We start from the raw sequence: 25716 nt of genomic DNA on the forward strand, positions 1-25716 counted from the left end.
ATTCTTCAAATATAAGATCACTATTATAAAAGAAAAAAAAAATCCCCCAAGAAACAAGAGTGTAGGGGGCTGACCAAATATTTAAAGAAGAGTTAATACTTACCCTTCTGAAACTGTTCCAAAATAATAGAAATGGAAGGAAAACCTCCAAACTCATTCTATGAGGCCAGCATTACCTTGATTCCAAAACCAAAGATCCCACTAAAAAGGAGAATTACAGACCAATATCCCTGATGAACATGGATACAAGAATTCTCAACAAGATATTAGCATACTGGATTCAACAGTACAATGAAAGAATTATTCCCCACAATCAAGTGAGATTTATTCCTGGGCTTCAGGGATAGTTCAATATCTGCAAATCAATCAATATGAAAGACCACATGAATATTAGAAAGGATCTGAAGGAAAAAGTGAAACAAGATGGGATCGGGAGGGAGACAAACCATAAGAGACTCTTAACCTCACAAAACAAACTGAGGGTTGCTGGGGGGAGGGGGGAAGGAGAGGGTGGTTGGGTTATGGACACTGGGGAAGGTATGTGCTGTGGTGAGTGCTGTGAAGTGTGTAAACCTGGCAATTCACAGACCTGTACCCCTGGGGCTAATAAGACATTATATGTTAATAAAAAATAAAAAATTTAAAATTAAAAAATCAAAAAAATATTAGGATCCTTTCAATAAGTACAGAAAACACTTTTGACAAAATACAGCATCCTTTCTTGATAAAAACCCTCAAGAAAGTGGGGATAGAAGAATATACCATGACATCAGAAAGGCCATATATGAAAGACCCACAGCTAATATCATCATCAATGGGGAAAAACCAGAAAAACTGGGAGCTTTTCCTCTAAGATCAGGAACACAACAGGGATGTCCACTCTCACCACTATTGTTCAACATAGTACTGGAAGTCCTAGCCTCAACAATCAGATAACAAAAAGAAATAAAAGGGACCCAAATTGGCCAGGAAGAGGTCAAGCTTTCATTATTCATAGATGACTATGATTTTCTCTGTAGAAAACCCAAAAGACTCCACCAAAAAATTGCTAGAACTGACACACAAATTCAGCCAAGTTGCAGGATATAAAATCAACATACAGAAATCTGTTGCATTTCTATACCTAAATAGTGAAGCAGTAGAAAGAGAAATCAAGTTATCAATCCCATTTACAATTGCACAAAAAACCAGAAGATTCCTAGGAATAAATCTAATCAAAGAGGTAAAACATCTGCACTGAAAACTATAGAACACCTATGAAAGAAACTGAAGACACAAAGAAATGGAAAAACATTCCAGGCTCAGGGATTAGAAGAACAAATATTGTTATAATGTCTGTATTACCCAAAGCAATCTTCACATGGAATGCAATCCTGATCAAAATACCAAAATGCCACCAGTGTTTTTCACAGAACTAGAATAAACAATCCTTAAATTTGTATGAAACCAAAAAAGACCCTGAGTAGGCAAAGGAATGTTGAAAAAGAAAAGAAAAGCAGGAGGCATTACAATCCCAGGCTTCAAGCTCTTTACAAAGCTGTAATCATCAAGACAGCATGGCACTGGCACAAGAACAGACACATAGATCAATGGAACATAACAGAGACTCCAGAAATGGACCCTTAACTCTATGGTCAAGTGATCCTTAACAAAGCAGGAAAGAATATCCAATGGAAAAAAAAAAGTTTCTTAAACAAACAGTGTTAGGAAAATTGGACAGCCATGTGCAGAAGAATGGAACTGGACCATTTCCTTATGTCACACACGAAAATAGACTCAAAATGGATGAAAGACCCAAATGTGAGACAGGGATCCTTCCAAATCCTCGAGGAGAACACAGGCAGCAAACTGACCTTGGCTGCAGCAACTTCGTATTACACATGTCTCTGGAGGCAAGGGAAACAAAAGCAAAAATGAAGTACTGGGACTTCATCAAGATAATAAGCTTCTGCACAGTGAAGGAAAAAAATCAACAGAACTAAAAGGGAGCCTCTGGAATGGGAGAAGACATTTACAAATGACATATCAGATAAAGGGCTAGTATCCAAATCTATAAAGAGCTCATGAAAATGAACAACCAAAAAATAAATAATCCAGCTAAGAAGAGGACAGAAGACATGAAAAGATATTTTTCCAAAGAAGACATATAAGTGGCTAAAAGACACATGAAAAAATACTCAGCATCACTCATCACTAGGGAAATACAAGTCCAAAACCACAATGAGATACTATTGGTCAGAATGGCTAAAATTAACAACTCAGGAAACAACAGACATTGGCAAAGATGTAGAGAAAGGAGAACACTTTTGAGCTGTTGGTGGGAGTGCAAACTGGTGCAACAACTCTAGAAAACAGTGTGGAGGTTCCTCAGAAATTTAAAAATAGTACTATCCCATGATCCAGCAATTGCTCTACTAAGTAGGTACCCGAAGGGTACAAAAATACTGATTTGAAGGGAGCATATGCACCCCAATGTTTACAGCAGCACTATCAACAACAGCCTAATTATAAAGAGCCCAAATGTCCATCTACTGATGAATGGATAAAGAATTGGTGTGTTTCTGTGTGTGTGAGTGTATACATATATACATACACTGGAATATTACTCAACCACCAAAAAGAACAAAATCTTGCCATTTGCAATGACGTGGATAGAGCCAGAGTGTATTATGCTAAGAGAAATAAATCAAAGAAAGACAAATATCATATGATTTCACTCACATATGGAATTTAAGAAACAAAATAAATGAATATGGGGGAAGGGAAGGAAAAATAAAATAAAAACAAAGAGGGAGACAAATCATAAGGGACTTAACTGTAGAGAACAAATAGAGAGTTGCTGGAGGGGAGGGGAGGGAGGGATGCACTAAATGGCTGATGGGCATTAATAAGGCCACTTGTGGTATAAGTGATAAATCACTAAATTCTACTCCTGAAACCAATACTACACTATACGTTAACTAACTTGAACTTAAATAAAAAAAAAAATAATAAAATAAAATAAAACCAAGTATCAAGTATATAGTCTGGGTCACCATATGATATAAAAACAGCCTTCCACCATGGGGGGGAGGTGTAGTAGGGACAGTATAAAATCTGGATTTACATGCTTTACTCACCTTTGCCCAGATAGCAGCTGACAGTCCAAGAACAGGACTGATGGCCAAGATCACAAGGGTTAGCTTCCAACCACGTGTAAATCCCACTATAAAACCGATGAAAAATGTTGCTATTGACTGAAAGAACATTCCAATTTTGTCACCAATTCCTTCGTTGATTTTGGAGACATCACTAAAAGAACAGACAGTGTTAGAAGTAAACACGAGAATTGCGAATTACAACTGAATCCATTTCGCTGTTATGTTCTGAGCGTGGGGCAATTGGTTTCCATCCAGGATTCTGCTCAGAAACTTCCTCAGAAAACATCATGTTGTTGCTCTCCTGCACTGCTCTCAGATGACTTTCTGAGTCTGGCAGGTCTCCCTCATTCATTGCTAGTCATGCAAATGCCCTCATGCCCTGCCAGGGTGGTAGGGACCAAAGGATGTATGAGGCATGGTTGCTGCCCAGAAGGAATTCAGTCTCATAATGACTTCTGAGTTATGCACTGATATCTCTGAACAGATCTGACAACCTCTCTTTTCATTTAAGGAGGATAAGAACCATGTCTGAGTTAAATGTAAGAGCGGGTACTTACTCCGTGAGCCGGGTGTTAAGCTCCCCCACGTCATGGACATCAAACCAGCCAATCTCCTGTCGCATGATAGCATGAAAAAACTGTTTCCTAATCGTGAGTATCTGTCTTCCAGCAGCCAGGCACCAGAAGGACACCTGGATGTAAGCAGCCACCAGCACTCCAGCCCCGATCCCACTGTAATAATAGGCATACCTGCAAAGCAATGAGAACTCTCCACAGACAGTTTTCCAATCGCCACGGCTGTCCCCACAGACCACTCGTACATATGTTTTCATTCACCTAGCTGCCTTACCATCCTTAAATTAGAAGGGGTAGTGACAGGCAGAATTGGTGGGTGGCCTCCAACTGCATCTACACCAGTAGAGTGGGGTTGTGGCTTCTGCTTTGGCTCAAACCCCAGCCCTTCACTTCACTGCTCTATCATCCTGGGCAAGTGGCTTGACCTTCCTAAAGCTCAGTCTTTTAATTTCTTATCTGCAGTGAAATGCAGATAAGAGTAGGAAGGCAGCAGTGAGTGCCATGCACTTCGGCCAGTGCTGGGCACCCAGTAAGCTTCAGAGAATATGCCAGTTACTAGGAAAGGCTCATGTGATGCCTTGAAGCATCAGAGCATGGAGTAAGACCTACCGCTGTATTCCTGTCTACTCAGATTGCCTCGGGATGGGTTGATGAGCTCTTTGAGGTGTTTCTGCACATTGGAGAATAGAAAGAAGTGACAGAACCTGTCAGAAAGTGGAGCCCAGAGATGGAAATGGTCCCCTGGCCTTCTGGCAGAACACAGAAGTCAAATAAAAAGTATTTTTATATCATCTGCCCAACTAGCCTTTGTGGGTTACCCTAAAATGCTTAATGAATCAAGTAGCATGCTTCGAACAATAAAAAATTTGACCATCTTCTAAACTAGACCCTTGATCATCTAGAAATGGTGAACTTATGTTTCTTTGCTCAGAGTCTTTATTTAAAAAAAAAAAAAAAAAAAGTCTTGCACCTTACTAAGCAAGTTCATTTTTAGGTTAAAGACAAATATTCTGAAATGAAATATGGGATTCCAATATTCCTATCTTTACAAGTTCATTACTTGCCACCCTCCAATAAAAAGGCTGCTATGAGCCACACGGAAGTTGTAAAAATGATTATGTAACAACATAATCACGGAGATTACTATTCATAACAGGGTGTTCAACCAGCAGGCATCTTGGTAAACACATCTCCCCCAGGTTATCCCTTGTGATTACAAAGTATTTATCTGGAATGAGGTAATGAGAATACTAAATTATAGTTAATAGACAACTCAATAATTAATTATTATCCAAGTGTTAAGCAACATAGAAAGAAATGGCTCAAAAAAAACCCCACTTAGCAAGCAGAATGCTTAAGAAGGAGTTAATGTATCCTAAACCATCAATCCACATTAATTCAAAGAAAACATATTTATATTTAAGTATTTGTAAGATTATCACAAGACACTTCCATCTCAATATAAAAAAATGCCTCTCCATAGGAATATTTCTTCTCGTCTTTCAAAATATGATCAAGAATCTCTATTTTCTTCAAATCTAACAGATCATTTACAGGATAATGTGTAATCATTACCTTCTGATTAACCAACTAGTACCTTTGTACATTTCTTATAAGCTGTTTTGGGGAACAAACTTCGAGATATATAAATCATTAACAAAAGCTTCCCAGGGTGAATGAAGGTCAGAGGGACTATATTTATTCTGGGATGTTTTATTTCATTGTTTAGAATCTGATGCTGTGTTAAAGAAAAAATTATGTTGACTGATCTCATCATATCTTGACTAAAAAAACCCAGGAAGCAAGCTAATAATTACAAAGTCGTCGTAAACATGTGATTCTTAATTTAACTACATTTTTAAAAAGCTACTTTGAACTCCTTTAATTTCCCTGTTATGATATTCTATACTTACAATGCATATATATATCTAATTTAGGCTCAACCTTGACTACAGCTCACACCTCAAATTCATTTCTTAAAAAGTAAAAAAATTTACATTGTATCCTCCTAGAAAACTAACAATGGTATTATTCTTAAAAGTCTGACTCTTTATTATAATAAGGTAAAATTTTATGCTACAAAAATACAATGCTACAATTGGATACAGAAAAGCTTAACAATAGTAAGGAAAATGTCTAATTACGTGGTCATTTCCGCCTCCAGAATGTTGAAGAAAGATGCTTCATTTGGATTACCTAGATCACCACAAAACAAACATATACCATTATGTCTCTTTGTTCTCCATTAAAAATAAGTATGTAAAAATGACTCAAACTTGTGTCACTTAATAATTTACACAAAAATAGGTCAAACTGATATTCTAACTATGTGTAAGCCTTATGGCATCCATTCAAATTCTTCACTGCTGGACACGTGCAACCACACACAGACTTAATTCAGTGAAGTTTATTTGCAAGAAGAAAACCACATTTATTAAGAAGCAGTGTGTCAGCTGGAATACTGGCATCCATGAATTAAAATATTTTATGAAATACTACTCTGAGATGACACAGAGAAACTCTTTTCTAAGACCTCTATCCTGATAATTAAATACCACTGCATACTCGACATTAAAGCGCTTAGCATTTAAATCTAACACTGCATTTTTCCAGCTTTCATTTTTATTTAAAAAATATAAAACACAAAAGTTTATGTAATAAGCACCACCAAGCTCATCATGCAAGATTAGCAGATGTCATCATTTTTAGACAAGGTACATTAAAACCTCAACACTGCCCACCCAACACACACACACACACACACACACACACACACACACACACTTCTGTTCAATATTTTGGTGTGTATTTTTTCAGTTTCTTTTCTATATGTATGTCTACTCACACATAAATACATACACATGCTTCTTTTAAAAGAAAAATCACAGCCCACAATCAGTGGCCAATTTTCTGTCAATCTGTGGGTATGAACGTGTATCTCCATATTTTCAAAGTTGTGTCTATTTCAGTTCTTTCCAACCTTTCACTGTTGCAGGCAATGCTGTATTACACATACCCACATTGGTATATTATAGAGGAATGTATGGTATATATTTTTGTAGGATAAATTATGACAATCAAGGTTGCTGGACCAATGGGGGTGCACACTTTAAATCCTATAGTCATTTCAAAAGTTAGGTCATGAGAGGGCCTCATTCAGAGGAGTCTGATTTTGACAGGCATGGAAAGAGGAGTAAAAGATTTTCTGGCAAAAGGAGCAATGAGGACAGAAGTCCACATTGACGTTTGAAAAGGGAGGAAGCCAGTTTGGCTGGGGTATGTTGTGGGGATGGGAGAAGGTGGGTATGTGGCTGGAAAGATCATCTGGGCCCCACAGGTAACGTGTATCAAACTAGTAGTCACTCAGCAGTTTGAGCAGAAGAGGACATGATTAGAGATGGGTCTGGGATGACTTACCTGCTAGAAATGCATGATTACCTGGACTAGAAAAAGATTGAACAATGTAAGCTATTACAGTGACATAAGCACAGAGGGTCTAAATGAGAACAGAAAAGGAGAGTACCCATAAGATTCAGAGAAAGAGAAGTTACAGGTTCTAGCAACTGCTGTGCAAACGATCAAGACCTCAAGCCTAAGCATCTGGAGAGCAGTGGTATCACTGTGGGAAATAAGAAGTCAGGGGGAAAAAAAAATAGCAGATCTGGTCAGATATGAGAAGATTACTGGTTCAGTTCTGAAGATTTTTATTCTGTGGTATCTAGAACATTCAACTGAAGATGTCTAATAACTATTTAGACTCTAGAGTTCCTGTTCTGGAGAGAGCTCTGGTCTGAATGATTCAGGAGTCATGTGCTAGAGGCCATAGATAAATTCAGGAAAGAAAAAAGCTATCTCTTCTTACCGGCGAGGACAGGGTTGGGGGGTAAGGAGAAGAGGGTGAGCAAGCACAGAACCCCGGGGAATTTACATTTAGGGGTAATACAGAAAGTAAGTAATAGAAAGATGCGGAGACGACGGCTCAAAGCACATAGCCCAGAACACTTTTTGTCCGTATTGCCTTCGGTAAGGCAAGAATACGTGTGTCCGGATGGATTTTTTAAATCAGCTATGAGATTGCTTCTGCTCTGTATTTTCAAGGACAAAATATTAAATAGGTAGCTGGGTGAGGATTTTTCTCTACATGAGAAAAAGATCTCCACATAAGATCTTCTAAAACAGGAGTCTAAGAAGATCTCTCATTAGGGATTTTCAATCTTTTCCATCTAGCCAGGAAATGCTTCTAACTGGTATTGTTGCTAGCGTGTATTAATACCAAAGCAAGACAAACTCAAATCTAGCTCTAAATCTGTCTATTCACTGCTGCTATCAGTTTTCTCAATTCTAGAGGTAAGGAACAAAGAGAATTTAAACAAATGGTGGCTTCTAGGTCCATAGTCACTTTAGACTGCTCGAAAAGCAAGAAATTATGTGAAAGGTCAAAATTCACTCCTTCATGTTTTTGTACAACACATACATACACTCACACATGTGTATGTATTATATCATAAAATAAATATATGTATGTACATATGTATCTCTCATATACGAATATATGTATATGTGTATGTATATACATACAGAAATGTAGTCATCAGACTCTAACTTCAGCACCAAGTGCCTTCTACTTGTGCTTCAGTTGTATAAAACTGTGCCAGTCAGAATAACAATGAGGCATTCAAATCATCTGACAGAGATAATTGCTACTGACTAATGAAATAACAATGCTACATTCTCTGGACTCCCTCCAACCAACTTTCTTTTCCTCCAATCAAATCTTATTAATTAAAAGTGCTCTGGTCCAGAGATTTTCCCTGCCTCTATGAGCTTCTCACAAAATGCTCATCCTTAGTTAGGCATGCCTTCACAAAGTCAAAACTTTAAAAAGATTTATTTTGGAGAGAGCAAATGAGCATGTGCGTAAGTGGAGGGATGGGCAGAGGGAGAGAATCTTCAAGTGGACACCACGCTGAGTGCAGAGCCTGACATGAGGCTGGATCCCACAACCCTGAGATCATGACCCAAGCCAAAACCAAGAGCCGGATGCTCAAGTGACTGAGCCACCCACGTGCCTCACAAAATCGAAACTTTCAAGCTGAAATGACCTGAGAGATCATACGGTCCAGTTACTATTTACTTGTATGGATCTCAAGGGTTACGCCCAATCCAATAGTTATAAGGAAGAATGCTTAAATAGTATCCAAAAATTAATACTGTTTTTCAGTAGGAAAAGCCAGAAACTCTCTGTATAACATGTGTGTGTTTATGTGTGTGTGTGTGTGTGTACACACCTAACAATATCAACCAAATAATGAGTACAGGAAAGCCAAAGATTTAAGTGCACCTTTTGTTTTAATAAAATACTTGCTCAGACTCTTGATCACTTTCTCCTCCTCTGGCTTCCAGAATCTCCTTCTCCTGGTTCCTCCATGACTGTGATGCCTTTTAGTGTCATTCACTGATTTCTCATGTTCTCCCTCTCCCTACAAGCTGGTGTTTCCCAGACTTCCATGCACACTCCCAGGGTGACTTCAACCACTTCCACAGCTGTAGGGATTCCCATATCCGGACTGGAGCTATTCAAATCCTCTCCTTCCTCAGGGTCAGTGTTCTGGTTCAGGGCCCCGTCATCCCATTCCTCTCCTCTAATAAGAGATCCTAACTTGTTTTTCTACTCAATCAGGTCTTCACATTGTCATCAGATTTTATTTTTGCAAACAAAAATATAACCATGCTGGGGCGCCTGGGTGACTCAGTCAGTTAAGTGTCTGTCTCTTGATTTGGGCTCAGGTCATGATCTCAGGGTTGTGGGGTTGAGCACTGCATTAGGCTCCACAATGGGTGTGGAGTCTACTTGAGATGCTCTCCTTCCCTCTCCCTCTGTCCCTACCTCCCCCATGCTCTCACTCTGTCAAATACACACACACACACACACACACACACACACACTGTGTGTGTGTGTGTGTGTATGTGTGTGTGTGTGTATGTGTTTATTGAATCAAGGATAAAGTCCAAGATCTGTAACATGTCATATTAGCACCTTTTCAACCTTGTCACAATATATCTGACAGGATAACATTTTTGAAAGGTCAATGAATGATTTTCCAAACATTTTCTTTACCCCCACACCTTTCTCATTTCAGCACTAGGGCACTGTGTAGTCACTGTCTGGAGGGAGGTTTGTTGCAGCATTAAATAATAATAATAATAATGTCTGAGTTTTTTCTTGGTTTCTCTGTTCCTGAAGCATTTGTCCTTGGGGACTGGAGAGTACACAGACCATGACAAAGTATTTTGATTAAATGTCATTAGGCTGAGCTCCACCCTTTTAGACTGAAGAATATTTTCCACACCCTGAGATTTAGCCGAGAAGTGATGACAACTTTCTTCCTCCAAGCTTCTATTCATTCTCCTTTCTCTACCAGTAATGCCTTTTACCACATTTTTTCCCCTTCTGATAACGATTCCTTCTCCATGAATATGTTCAAATAAGACCGCGTCTCCAATGGCTTACTCCTAGTAGAGTGACTCACCTTGTCAGAGAACTCCAGAGTAACTGACACCTGACTCAATTTACTAAGTCAATGCTAGAACTATGGGGATCGGTATCTATCTCTGCCTCCCATGCCCACTGCATAAATGAACTCCCATAGTTTTCTTTGTCTCCTCAATACCCTGCTCTACCTGCTGTAACCTAGCTTGTCCCAAAGGTTTACAAGTGGTTTCACAAAGCCACCACACATGCAGACAACTGCGCAAATATTCCATCCAATCATTCTATTTTGTATATAAGTGCCTCATATAAGATTAAAAAGATAGACTAAACCAGTACCTTACTACCCAAGCAAGACTTCAAAGAAACCACAACTGAGTAGTGCCCACTACCATGACCAAAGACTCTATGCTATTTAAGGATCACACTACATTGCATTTTTATCTGACACAAATATCTCAGTATGTTTCATAATTTTACCTACTGAACACTTAAGAACAGTATGAATAAAAGTATGAGACATAAATATGTTTTGCAATTTTCCTAAGGGAAAAGGAGAGTGTATTATAAGAGATTTTCAGAACCCATCTGCCACAGAGCTTTCATCTTAGGCACTATTTCAGACACCAGGGAGACAACCTAGCATGAGAAATCCATTTTGTTCTAATCTTATTGGATTTCTGCACAAACAGGAAATCCTTTTACTCTCAGGCCCAAACCTCCAATGCTGAAATTTCTAAGATAGTTTTTCCCAGGAACTTCCTCTCTCCCTGCCCCCGGTGCCTTTCTTCCCACTTGACAAGCTGTAATAAAGAAGTAATCCAATAAATCCACAAGGTAATTTTTAAGTAATAAATCTTGTTGAGACAAGCAGTAATGCTATAGTGACTTTCAGGTGGGTTAGAGACAAAAGGTCTTTCTGAGGGAGAAGTCAAAGTTAAGAAGCCCTTACAGAGAGATGGGCAGTTTCTGCAACAACCCAAGCCAGGAAGAAAAAGGGAACACTCAGAGAACAGAGAGAAGGCTGCTGTGGATGGGGTAAGCAACGAGACTGATGGGCAGGAGCGGGCAAGGTCATGGGAGCCATACTGGCCCGTGAAAGGAGTTTCTATTTATTCCATGCAACAGAAAACCACTGGGAGAGCTGTGACCTGACTTGGGTTTGTAAAAGCTCACAGTGACAGCTTGTGAAGAACTGGATGCAGCTGGGCAAAGTGGAGTTAGAAAGTTAGAGTCACATCAGCGGCGATGAGGATGGCTCCGCACACAGGTTGTAGCCAGAGATATTTCTGGTGGACTCTATGTGGAGTGAGCTCAGCACTGTGGCGGGTGGTAGCAGAGCAGACAATGAGCAGAGATCCTGGCTCTGAGCTCCCCTCCCACCTCTTTCAACCAAGGAAGGCTCTCCATGAAGAAGATGTTCCATGAGAGACATTATATACCCAGTGGTGGTGGGGGGCAGTGTGATTAGATGAGCCACAAGGGGCATTCTAGCTCAAGAACACTAGGAGCCCAGTCCTTCCAGTCTTCCTGTGCAGGAAGCTCCGTCAACCACATGCAAGTGGAATTTGGGCCTTTTACCTAGATGATCAATCCCTCCAGCACTGGCCCAGGCTAGAGCCTGCCGCTCAGTGAGGCTGGGCTTAGTGCAGGGGACAGGTGACTCCAGGAGCCACACTCTCCTCAGGTGTGCTTTCTTCACATCCCTGGCCTGAAGAGCTACATCTCATGGCTGCCTTGCCTGACATACCTAAAAGCAAATGTACAGGATGTCATCATAGAGAAAACATCAAGTGAAAAATTGTCTACCACAATTTTTGGCAGAGTTTGAAACCACTAGTAGTAGAGTTGACAAAATATCAGACTAAAAGGTAGCTCTGAAAACTGGCAAGCAATTCCATTGTGTTTACATGGCTTCAACTTCCTTGGTCTTGCCTTCTATAGCTATAAAATTATGGGTTTGGGCCAAGTTCTAGGCCTCTTTTTGCCTACGAAATCCCATGATTCAATTTTTCATTAGGTTCATTCCATTTTTTAAGGATCAGAAATAGGTCAAATATTATCTACATATCTTTTTTAATGTTGTCTTTACTATAAATTGTAGAGATGACATGGTAGCTAATCTACTTTTTGGCTTGAAAAGCATTCTCCTAATAATCACACACACAAAAAATCTGGCTACATTCTACTACTATTCTAGAAATACTAGCCGTATCTTTAACATTAATACAAACTTCAAAAAATGCCAAGCAGAAAGTATACTTCCAAATATGTTATCAACATTGGATACTCAATTTTCCAGAAATTGAGCTCTAAGGATTTTTCTAGTGAAATGGTTAGGGGCAGAGGAAAGCCTTGAGCAAATGCAAGAAAAAAGATCCATTATGGAAATTTTTATGAAATACTTAGAATTCAAATATTATCTATATCATTCTACTTTGGAGCATACAAAATGCTGGCCTTGAGGGCACACAGGGCAATGTTTTTTGTGTACGTCAAAGTCTTGAAACACATACTCAAGATCTGTACATGATTTATTCACTCATAGTTAAAGCAGCAAAATACAGATGATGTTTTCATGTTCCTCATGAGTTTTAGAGCAGGGGAATTGAAATGATAAATATGAAAGTAAGCTCTTTCCACATTTCCTCTTTTTGTCTGAATTATGAAACTATACTAGATTTTGAGTGACTTACATTTTCTCCATTCCTTGGCCACCAGTGTGGAGGAGACAAAATAGAACCAACCATAATATAGTTATGGAGAAAGAAAAAAGCCATCAGTGTGGGTGTATCATAAATGGAAGCATTAGAGAGAATAAGTAATCAAGTGTGTATTGAACGAGTACCTAGGGCTGATAACCACCACAAGGCATGGAAAATACCCTCCATATCCCTTAATTTCTGGATCAGCATGTTATCTTTAGCATTTTCCTTTCTGCGTGTCCCTCTGTCTCCTCCAGTGCATGGGCTTGGGACCAGTCTGCCTGGGCTTGAATCCTCATTACCATCTCTATGACCAGAGGCAATTTAAATTTACTCAACCCGCTGGACCCCTTTCCTAATCTGTCAAGAATAAAGGAGTCCATACATGTAATGTACTAAGAAGAGTGCCCACACATGCTCAGTAAACGTTAGTTTTAGTTATTGTAAACGATGGAGTCTTTTCTCAAGGCTTAAGGCTCTCACCCTTTCTACGTTTCTCTACATCTTATCCCGGGAGGTTTAACATCCCTTCCACTCAAATATTGTCAACTCTCTAGTCCTTTTCTGAAGGCCAAGATTCAGTCTGATTTCTTCAACTGCCTGGTTGTCATTTACAGTTGTACCCAACCTGTCACCTTCAACACATGTCTAAAATCACAATCGTCTTTATCTGGGCATTTCCAGAAAGTTGACAGTCTCCTGAGGAAGATGAGAACTCACGGAATATCACAGAAATTCAGCAGTGGTTAAGTTTTGTTCAGCAAAGTTGTACAACAAGACCAGAGAGTTCCCCAGGCCTGGATTTTCAGGCAAAGGCAAATTCTAAAAACAAGATAAAGACAGATGGGAGTAGGGTGTCAAGAAATCAGGTCCACAGCAAAAAGAGCAGGACAAAGGCCCATGTCTGATTATCAGGACAAGACATTGGCAGAAAAGAAAGACCTCTTGCAGGGGTTTACTGTAGCAGCAGAGAGGGACCTGTTCACTTTAAGTTTTAAGAGCTGTCTGGTTAAATCCAATGTTTACTGTGAAACTCTCAGGCTTTAAAAGCCTTAGCAAATCCAAGTCTCCTCTACCTAAGGAATACTTCTTGTCCAACAAGGAGGTTCTGTTCCTTAGTCTACCCCCATGGAGAGGTAATGAGGTTTTACAGTGGGAGGGCAAAAGAAGAAAGGTCAGAGTGTCAGGGTCCTGGGAGTCCAGTAGACTGGCTCTGCCTCCAGAAACATCAGGGAGCTCATTTGCTCTCATCTCTAGGCCCAGCATCAAAGCCTTTGAGGCTGTCCCCACAAATTATTTGTTATCTGGAAACGGCAATCTGCAGACAAGCAGGTGAGCGACAGGGAACTGAGTGTCCCTGACTAAAAATTGCAGTAGAGATTGCACACTGCTTTTGGAAACACATGGAAGGATATATAGCAGGGTAGTGGCAATAAGGGGTGGTGCTGAGAGAAGGATATTAACTTATTTTTTCCTCAATATTTATTTTAGAGGAATTTCACTTGTTACAAAGAACATGTTTATTTTGTGCAGGAGAGAGGTACGATGCTGATCAAATCTGGTTATCACCTCCTCTTGGACCCCTCCTATGATTCTTATATATGGAGTCAGGTGCCCTTCTCCTTTCCCAGGTATTTTGTATATCTCTGTATCACAGCACTAATACCCACATTTGTGGGTTCATGTATTCATTCCTCCCACTCCACTAAGTCTCTTGGGGGGTGGGAATGAATACTTAAGACATGTACTGTGCCTGGCATATGGAACAGTTTAGCACAAGTTTACAGATTGAACAATTGAAGATAATAACCCCCCATTCAGTGCCTGACCTCAGGGACTGGTGATCCTTTACTGGAAAGAGTCAGAAGGTAAATACTTTAGGCTTTGGAGACCATATGGTCTCTGTCACAACAATTCTACTGCACCAGAGGAGTGTTAAAGAAGCCACCAAAAATATGCAAATGAATGGGCATAGCTGTATTCTATTAAAATTTTATTTGCAGATACTGAAATTTCAATTTTATATAATTATCCTGTGTCACAAAATATTATTCTTCTTTTTTTTCCCCCAATGATTTAAAAATAGAAAACCATCCTTTAGCTCACAAGCATTACAAAATTAGGCAACAGGGGCGCCTGGGTGGCTCAGTGAGTTAAGCCTCTGCCTTTGGCTCAGGTCGTGATCTCAGGATCCTGGGATCGAGCCCCGCAATGGGCTCTCTGCTCAGCAGGGAGACTTCTTCCCCCTCTCTGCCTACTGGTCATCTCTCTCTCTGTCAAATAAATAAAATCTTAAAAAATATATATATATTATCTTGGGCGCCTGGGTGGCTCAGTGGGTTAAGCTGCTGCCTTTGGCTCAGGTCATGATCTCAGGGTCCTGGGATCAAGCCCCGCATCGGCTCTCTGCTCAGCGGGGAGCCTGCTTCCCTCCCTCTCTCACTGCCTGCCTCTCTGCCTACTTGTGATCTCTATCTGTCAAATAAATATAAAATCTTTAAAAAAAAAATTAGGCAACAGTCCAGATTTGACCCCTGGGCCATCGTTTGAGGACCTTGCCTTCTCAGAAAGGCATGGCTAGTGGTTCACAGTTACTAAGGAAATGCTGCTGAAATGTACAACTATCCACATCTATAACAAGGACTGAGTAACTCTAGATATGTCTCAAGCTTTAAACAATATAAAAATTAAGTGTCACAGAGTTCTATAAAGATGAAATGATATAAAGAACCACATCATCACTGGAAGTTATGCAGGTTTTCTGTGAAGAACATGGAAGCATGAGTTTACCGATGACATGACCATGGTAATGACCATTTACTGAGTGCTTTTTATAAACTAGGCCCTGTTCTTTGAGCCTTAAATGATGAATCCATTTAATTTTCACAACCACTCCATGAAATATGTTCTACATAGAAATATGTTCTATGTAAAATAACATTAAAAAGTCAACATTTTTATAGATAAGGAAATTAGAGTATGAAGAAATCCCCCAAAGCTCAAAACTGAAAAATGGTGAAGGTAGGGGGGCTTGTGGCCAGGCAGTCCAACTCCAGAGCCTGCTTCCTAACAGTTAAATACGGTACCACCTAAGAGCCTGATAGAAGCACAGTTCAAAGCTTTCCCAAGATTAGAAGAGTGAGTTAAAGGGGGAGTACAGGAGAGGAATGCAACGTCAACTACAACCCCAGCTGGAAAACACGTATTGCAGGCATCTGTGAAGGAGCCTGCTGTGACCACCCATGCAGCCATTCTCCAGTCTGGGAGACTGATCAGTAGGTGTTGGAGACTATGGCATGGTTGGATCAAACCAGGCCCTGACTTGTGTCTCCTTTAAAGTCTGGACGCCTTGATAAGGGGTTAAGGACAGGAAAGTTGAGTAACACTGAGGAAGGGTCTGTGCTACGTGTCCTGCGCTCGCCTATGTGACTTCCCACACGCTCTCCCTACAGAAGGGAACAATGTGGTCAGGGTCATGAATTCTTAGTTGGTCCTTGTTGTTCCTGTACTTCCCATAACCCACTCCCTGGTTGATTGTAACTTCTTGTATCAATAGTAGCTAATGGCATTAGCCGTGATTACCCGGCATCACAAGATTTGTTTGTAGTTAATGTAAACTTGTTATAGGAACTTGGCGGCTATCTGACTAGATACTGATGTATTACTCCTTCTATTGTGGTCTGCCTTATAAATGCTTAATAGATGTGGAATAAAATCGGCACTGTTGGACATCCTCCTCAGTGCTCCTCCTGCCCCCATCTCTTTGTCTCTTAATTTCTTTTCACCATCCTTTTACCCTCACATTCCTGGTTGATTTGTCGCGCCGGCCGCGACAAGTAGGCAGACACACAGGCCTCTCAGGGAGCCAGTCTCTGCACCTGGACCACTGTCTGGGAACTCATGCATGCTTATTAGATAAATGAGTCTGATTACTGTCCATCTCATCATATCTGCAGGAGGTAGACATAGTCATAATTAGGACTCCCACTTAAAGAAATCCATTGTTTTTACATAAAGTAAGAGATAATATCTGGGTAATGAAAATATAGTGTATAAAAATCTTGGGGTGCCTGGGTGGTTCAATGGGTTAAAGCCTCTGCCTTCGGCTCAGGTCATGGTTTCAGGGTCCTGGAATCGAGTCCCACATCAGACTCTCTGCTCAGCGGGGAGCCTGCTTCCTCCTCTCTCTCTGCCTGCCTCTCTGCCTACTTGTGATCTTTCTGTGTGTGTCAAATAAATAAATAAAATCTTTAAAAAAAAATCTTAATGCAGTTTTTAAAAAAAGGCCACTGGACATTACAGTAGTTGAGAATCAGCATGGGCACAGATGGGGGCATCTGGGTGGCTCAGTGGGTTAAGTGTCTGCCTTCAGCTCAGGTTATGATCTCAGGGACCTGGGATCAAGTCCCACATTGGGCTCCCTGCTCAGCGGGAATCTGCTTCTCCCTCTACCCTCCTCTTGTATGCTCTCTCTCTCAAAAAAATAAAAAAAATAAAAAATAAATAAAATCTTAAACCAAAACGAATGGGCACAGATGTACACGTAAGAACTGCTGGGCTACCAGAGTACTAAAGATTTGATTCTTCCACTATAATGTGTTAGGAAAACTAACTCCAAAGAATATTGCCAGATACAGCATGCAGAGGAACCAATAAACCTAGCACTGTGAACTTCCTTTGGGTGAATGGTATAAAAGAAAGGGGCCAATTCCAAGATGCATTTTTTGGCAGCTCCTTCTGAATGCCATAAAAGGACATAATAAATACAAAGGAATTTTACATAGCTCAAACATACTCTAAAATTTTCTGGCCCAACTCCTATCTGCATTCACAGAACTCAAGTAAGCCAGCCTCAAGGTAAACAATGCATTCTTCAGAATTACAAAAATGGGGTTCCTAGGACCACTGACAGGTATCAAAGGATCTATAAATACCCCAAATCGGTATGAATATTTATACGCACATTTTGGGGGAAAAGATTCATAACATTCATCAGAGACTAAAAATTGAAAAAGCTATGTGAATATCCATGTATTGTCAAATGTATTCTCAAACAGACATTTTCAAAAGCTCTACCACTTGAGCGCACACCAGGTTGTAAGTCTTTGGGAAGCTGAGTTTAAATCAATTTAGGCTTGACCAAAGGTGACTTGAGAGCTCAGAGATATCAACCAGTTCCTCTACAGTCAACTGTGAATGTTAGAGTGTGTATGGCACCCAAATCTTTTCAATGGTTCAGTCTCTTTCCTGCTCTCCTGGAAGACTGTTTTAGATCTCTTTCCTTTATCAGCCAAGTGTCTTCTCACTTCACTGAGAAAATTTTGAAGTAATCCCAAGAAAACTTCCACAAATTCTCACCTCCGCCTCAAGTCAGCTCTGGGCGCTGGCACTCACATGTTCTCCATTTCCACCCATTACAGTGGATAAGTTTATCCGTGATTCTACCTAAAGCAAGTATTCCTTTGGGGCATTATATTCCATCCTTTGTCAAGGACAACTTGACAACTCTCTTCCCTCACTCTCAAAGCATCATTTTTTTTCTCTATCTTTTGGATCATTTCTACTAGCATACAAACAAGCTATTATTTCTTCCATCCTAACACACACACACACACACACAAACTTCTCTTGGCCATATTTCTCCAAGGAGCCCAACCTGTGACAATACCCAAAGTTAAGTTTCTGGTATTTACTGCCCAAACCTACTGTCTTTTTTTTTTTTTTTTTTTTTGGTCTTTCTTGATAGTAACTGCATCCAGTCTATTCTGCTCCTCAGGCTACACATTTTAGAATCATCCTGGACTCCTATCTCTGACACCCATATCTATCATGTCAAAGAATCTCATGACTGATTCCTACTTATCATTTGATGTCTAGATTAGGTGGTTTTTGTTTTGTTTTGTTTTGTTTTGTTTTTTACCTCTTCCTGAACTTCCTGGGATTTTTCTGACTTAACAGAGCTATCTTTTTCTACATATCTCTGCCAGCACTTCCAACGTGGATTTTGATGCTTGTGACTATTATTTTCTCAAACTACCAATTACCAATTGGTACCAACTACCAATAGGAACTGTAGCTCAGATCCCTCCAACTTCCACACAGATAAACCCACTAGTATATTTACTAAGAGCTAAACATTGTTTTTAAGTGACAGATTTTTAAGTTTCCAATAAAATCAGTGCTGCAAATAATACTTACTTCCATTAGTTGCGTTTATGAAAGTTATGTTTCCTGGAATGCTTGCATTTGCAAAGCTATCTGTCATGTCTCCAAACACCAGCATCATGAGGGGGAGTGCAGCTCCATGGATGATGGCAGCCATTGTCCCCACCAACATATACAACTTATCAAGCCAATTTGAGTAGCGAAACTAAAAAAAAAAAAAAAAAGGAAATATAGAGAAGAGGAACAATTAGCACAGTTTTACGGATAGTTTGCTCTACTTTCCAAATACATCCAAAATCCTAACATTTCTAACAATCCTAACAATCTTATTTCTATTACTACTACTACCATCCTGGTCCAACCTGAACAATTATAATAGCCTAATTCTAAATGGGCATTTGACTCTTCTACTGAGTTCTGACCTACTTCTTCATATTGGACTCAGTTTGTCCTCTTTTCTTATATATGAGGTTTGACGAGAGGGATGGGACATTCTGGAAAATTGAAAAGTCTTTAAAGGTACAACTATAAAAATACGTATTTGTTCTTCTGATTTCCAAGGGTAGAAACCACTTTTCATCCCAATTTTTTTTTTAACCAAGAAAAATTTTGACTGTCAAAGTCCCCTCTGAGGCTACCACTAAGGAAGTATTTTGCTGCTTTTTGAAAATTGCTTGAGTAAAAGATCTGCCTCATAATGAAATTAGTATGACGGTAAATTTATCTGAATGCAATCAGGCCTCAATAGTAAGAAGGAAGGAGAAAGGAAGAACCCGTTATATGCATGCTTCCCAAAAAGAGATTTCCTTAAAAGGTAGAATATGGACATAATGCCTGACCAATGTAGATGTGCATAATCTCTTTAATCACAGGCAGGTCAAAAATAAAGACAGACTTCTCTGGATCCAGAAAGTGATGAGAACAGACAGTAAGGGGAATGAGCTCAAGGCTCTGTGGCAGTCCACTTGAGAAGAAATCAATACTTCTGCCATATTATTCAAGGAACTAGTTAAGGACTGAAACACAACCAAATGAAAGAAAACAGATGAAGCACTCTGTGAGGGTTTGTGGATAAACCCCAATGCAGGGGATTGTCCTGTGGATGCATGAGGTAGAGTCAGCAGGTTTGTAATCTAGGGAGGAAAGCGGATAAAAAAAGAATCACAGGTCTAGGCAGGGAACCTAAACCAAAACAAAGATCAAGATCAGGCAACATAAAAGACACATCAGCAGAAAGATTTGAGACAAGGAGACAGAAGCCAATCTTAAAGTTAGCTAAAAAGGAACTTACAGTAGTAACAACTAGGAATACATACAGAATTGACAAGTGGAAAAATAAAGAGCATAACAGTTCTTGGCAGTAGTGACCAGCAGTTCATGAAGTAGGAAAGCATTCGTAAAGCTGAGCTTTAAAATTAGCAAAAATTCAGGGTGCCTAGGTGGATTGGTTAAGCGTTCAACTCTTGGTTTTGGTTCAGATCATGATCTCAGGGTCATGAGATCAAGCCCTATGTCAGACTCCGTGCTCAGTGTGGAGTCTGTTTGAAGATTCTCTCCCTCTGCCTCTCGCACATATTTTCTCTCTCTTTCAAATAAATAAATAAATCTTTTTTAAAAAATTAGCAAAAATTCAAGTTTGGTGGAAGAAGAATATCTAATATATACTTAGGTCTTTGCATTCAAACTTTTTCTAGGGATACCTGGGTGACTCAGTCAGTTAAGCATCTGACTCTTGGTTTCAGATCAGGTCATGATCTCATGGGTTTTGAGATTGAGCCCTGCATTGCATGAAGATTCTCAACCTCTACCCCAACAGAGGCAGAGCACAAAGGCCTCTCTCTTTCTATCTCTTAAATAAATAAATATTTTTAAAAACATTTCTAGCTCTTAGAAATGTAATAAAGCAAGCTCAAATTTGAGTTAATGACATATCCATAATCAATAACATCCTCTTCTTTATAAATTAAAACAGGGAAAATGTGTTTTTTGGCACTTCTTTCATATTTCACTGAAACACAGGCTAAATTTTGTCATTATTTACTTTGTCTTAACTAAGCATTCATCCACCTCTTCAAAAAAAACATAAATAAGGGGTGCCTTGGTTAGGCGACTGACTGCCTTCAGCTCAGGTCATGATCCCAGAGTCCTGGGATCGAGTCCCACACCGGGCTCCCAGCTCCATGGGAGTCTGCTTCTCCCTCTGACCTTCTCCCCTCTCATGCTCTCTCTCACCTTGTCTCTCTTTCTCTCAAATAAATAAATAAAATTTTTTAAAAAAACACATAAATAAGAAGAAAGAGATGGACAGAAGCCATTTATTTTCTCTTAGAGACTCCTTTAAAGTGGATAAAATATCATATTCCTTAGTAGAGGAAGAGAAAATAATTGATATACAAAGATTTTTCTCATCACCACTCCCACAGGATCTTTTACTACCAAAACTAGTCACTGACCATAATAAAAACAAGCAGGCCATGAATATAAATATTTACTCAATGCCTACCCAATGACTAATAAAAGACAGATAAATACCAAAGGTGTAAGTCTTGCTGTCAAAGTGCTCAAAATGGAGAAGGAAGGCCAAGCAAAGAAGTATATGCAATCTATATACTGCACGCTAAGACAGCGTAGTGTATGCAGTAAAGCAGACATAAAACAGAGCGAATGGTCATTTCCTCCTTTGTGGAAAAGCCCCAGAGGAGATTTTTCATCTTCCCAGGCTTGAAAGTTTGGCATGTGTTCAGAAGCAAGAAAGAAGGCGTTCCAACCAAAAAGAACAGGCGTCAGAGCAGTATGCTCAGAGAAGATGGGGGTATGTGGTGTAGAAGCAGTAATAAAAAGCTGACTGACAAAGAAGCACCCTTCACTGAGCGAGGGCAAACCAGAGGAGACAAGAGTTGGAGGGAAGAGACACAGGAAATTTCTTTTTGCGCTATTTGATGGCTCATCCTGGAAATGCTATCCGAGCACGCTCATGGAAGGAATTCTGAGTTTGGACGCAGTTTCATGATACTAGCGTATATAGCAGAAGTCATGCAAGTTGGATAAGATCATCCAGGAAGAGAAAAAGAGTGACTGGGGTTAAGAATAATTTGAAAATGAAGTAATCGAGACAGCATGTTGACTGTCCTTTTGATGATCCCGGGGCAAAAGGAAAAGCAAGAGAATGGACACCCAACAGGAAACCAACATCGAGGATAGACTAGTTAATGAAGTCTCACACATGTTTACAGGTACATCAGTCACAGTGGTGACTGGTGAAAAAACAGGAAGGAAACTGAATTGGGCAACATCCTACAGAACAAAGAAAAAAAATGTTTCAAGAACTTGAGTAGATGGATCATTAGTGGATCTTATATCTAATGGGTAAACAAGATATCCCCACGATGCCCCAGCATCACTCATAGCTTCAAGGGGGTACAAGTCCTTTCACAATGGAAGGGTTCACTATGTCATCACCTTAACCACGTGATCAAATTTAGTATTGTAGAGAAGTCAAATATTCTGACATTTGATATTTCAGATATGATGAGACACGAAGCACACAGCATCCCCCACACAATCTTCTTACCGCAAAATATGTAATGTGAATGTATTTATAATTTTCAGAATATTAAAAATGTAAGCCATAGAAGAACAAGTGAAATGATGCCATAAGAAAGCAATAAAAAGAGTCTAGAAGATGAGGCATTCTACAGGACAAACAGTATAGTCTTTTCAGCATGCCAATGTCATTTTGAACAAGAAAGCTTCTAGACTTGGAAAACACAATATCTAAGTGTTGTCACTGACTAGATCCTCTTTTAAACAAATCAATTGTAAAAGACATTTCTTTTCAGAGATAACAGGAAATATTTGAACGTGAACTGGACATTACATAATATTAAGGAATTAGTACTCGCTTTATTAAATTGAACATTGTGTTATGTTTTATAAGAAAATGTCATGTAGGAAAAATTTTGAGGTGTGTCAACAGGCAGCTATCCAAGAAACATCACAAAATCTATGATTTCAGGTGAAATGGGAGGCAAAATGTTAACAGTTGTTAGATACAGACAATGGGTATATGAGCATGACTTTTATTGTTCTACTTTTCCATATGTCTGAAAGTCTTCACAATAAAACTTGGTAAAGGGAGATGGTTCTTAGACAGGCAAAGCTTGAGCTTCATCTCAAGCTAGAAGGAACAAGCTAAGAGTAGGCACAGATACAAACACGTTTCCAAGAACAAGGACAAAGCAGACAGAGCTCAGAACCTCATGTTTATTTGTGACAGGAGGCAAGATTGATTTCTGGAGACAAAGTAATAAGAAGATTTGAGGAAAGTAGTAACATAAGACTGAGTAGCACAAGGGCCTCAGTTTAATGTCTAGTTCTATCACTTAATAGGAAGGGAAGTTTGGGGAAAATAATCTCTTAATAATACCTCAGTATCTACATTTATAAAATGAGGAAAATATTCATATAGGCAGCAAGCCTCACATGGTGGTTGTGAGGATGAAAATAAGAAATAAACTTTAATTAGGCACACAATATAATATAAGCAGGTACTGTTACAGGTTTAGGAAATGTAAAAATTAATACGACTGTTCAGTAGTTTACAGTGAAGGAAACGAAAAAAATGTTGTGATACATCAGGTAAAATGTAAGACAGAGGCTTAAACTAATTATAATCAGATCCCTTCAAATATAAGGAAATGTAAGATATTTGGCTAGATATTGATAAGAAAGAGAGGAGGCCTGCACCCAAAACTATGTAGAAGGAAGGCTGATACATAAAGGCGAGTGGGTTAGGTAATATTCAGCAGGCTTGATGGTTAACTTGACTTACCATGGTGCCTGGGTTGGAGAAAGAAGTCAATGAATCCATTAATTTATTCATTCATTCAACGTTCGAAAGATTATTTGTTAAGAAACTAGTAAGGCTCATGTTTGGTTCTAGGTACTCGCAACAATAGTGAAAAAGACAAGCTCCCTGTCCTCATAAAGTATACACTCAAATGCAAATAGTAAAAGGGGGGATTGATGTATTCAATATTCACTCAGTATGTAAGTACCTAGTAAAGAAAACATACAAAAACTCTCTCCCTCATAGAGCTTAGACCCCAATGACAACAGAGTCAGCTGGCTTAGCCTGCCTGGTTAGGGACTGCCTCTCTGAGAAGACATCATCTGAGCTAAGACCTCAATGACAGGAAGGATATAGTTAGTTTCTTGATGATCTGGAGACAGAACATTTCAGGCAGGAAAAGCAAATGCAAAGGTCCTGTGGTGAACAAAAGCTCTGTGTATCTCAAGGACCAAACAGAATCATCACTGTGGCAAGGACAGAGTACAGGAGATTTGTTTGCAATGAGATCAGAGATGAGCCAGAGGACAGATTACACAGGGCCTTTCCAGCCAGATGAATGAGTCTGGGTTTTACTCTAAACTTCCCAACTAAATACAAAGGAAAGGCAGGAACTGAGAAGATTTTATGTGGCTACCATGGATAGAATGGCTTTCAGAAGAGCAGAAATGGAGTAAGGGGACCAGCAATAGAGAGTGGCTGAGAGAGCAAAGCCTTGACCAGGTGTGGTAGGCAGAATAATGCCCCTGCTCCATTAACAGGTCCATATGCTAATCCCAGGAAACTGTGAATGTTTCCTTACATGGTAAAAGGGACTTTACAGATACTAAGGATCTTGAGATAGGGCCTGTATTATAGATCCCGTATTATCCAAGTGGACCAAATGTAAAAACAAGGATACTTATAAGAGGGAGTGGGGGTGGGTTGGGTTCAGACTCAGCAGGAAAAATGATGACTGAAGAGGTTGGAGGGATGCAGGAAGAGGCCTTAAGTCTAGGAGGGCAGGCAGTCTCTAGAAACTGAGAGGGGGGAAGGAAGCATTCTATCTTGAGTCTCCAGAAGGGAACCTGCTCTATCGACACCTTGATTTTAGCCCAGTGAGACTTCGGGTCCCAGAACTATAAGGTAATAAATTTGTGTTGTTTGAAGACACTAAATTCGTGGTGCTTTATTACAAAAGCAATAGTAAATAAGTACACAAAGTCCAAAAAGGATAACAAAGACAAAAGGAATCAAATATTGAGGCTGAAAAGTTGAAGACTGACACCTTTGAGTTTATAGCTTCTTAGATGGAAGTCCTCCCAGGTGATAAACCCAAGGTCCGTGTTCACAAGTATAATTTACTAGAGCAGGAGTGAAGGCTGCTGGAACTGAAAAGGTCAAAGAACATCAGGCCAAGGAGTCATTATTAAGGTTACCCAAAGAGAAGAATGATGAGAGCATAAGTGAGAGAAGTAGAAGCAATTACATGCCAACGTCCTCAATGGAGGAACAAAAGTAACTACAAATGGTAAAGGAAACCACTGCAAATGGATAGAAGATACTAAAACTGTGTGGAATGAAACTGAAACGGGTAAAGTTTTGCATGAATTTGGAAATGTCTATGTGAAAGGAGATTATGCTAAGTCAAATAAGTCAAACAAAGAAAGTCAATTATCATATGGTTTCACTTATTTGTGGAACATAAAGAATAGCATGCAGGGCATTAGAAGAGGAAAAGTGAAGGGGGAGAAATCGGAGTGGGAGATGAACTATGAGAGACTATGGACACTGGGAAACAAACAAGAGTTTT

The 25716-nt window shown here is 39.6% G+C and overlaps 1 protein-coding gene across 1 annotated transcript in view; it reads right to left on the bottom strand.

The window, feature by feature from the left end:
• Nucleotides 1–3119: 3119 nt before the first annotated feature.
• Nucleotides 3120–25716, bottom strand: part of LOC111147199 (multidrug resistance protein 1-like) — a gene marked incomplete at its 3' end in the record, with an annotated part of 34768 nt that continues 12171 nt past the window's right edge. The window contains exons 3-6 of the mRNA XM_022503093.1: nt 19109–19280; nt 5860–5911; nt 3698–3889; nt 3120–3291 (exon numbers count right to left, since the gene is read on the bottom strand). Of these exons, the coding sequence (XP_022358801.1) occupies nt 3120–3291; nt 3698–3889; nt 5860–5911; nt 19109–19280 (588 nt within the window). The remainder of the gene's footprint in view (nt 3292–3697; nt 3890–5859; nt 5912–19108; nt 19281–25716) is intronic.

The sequence above is a fragment of the Enhydra lutris genome, unplaced genomic scaffold, assembly GCF_002288905.1.
Source record: "Enhydra lutris kenyoni isolate GAN:26980312 unplaced genomic scaffold, ASM228890v2 scaffoldscaffold16, whole genome shotgun sequence".
Taxonomy (NCBI): Eukaryota; Metazoa; Chordata; class Mammalia; order Carnivora; family Mustelidae; genus Enhydra; species Enhydra lutris.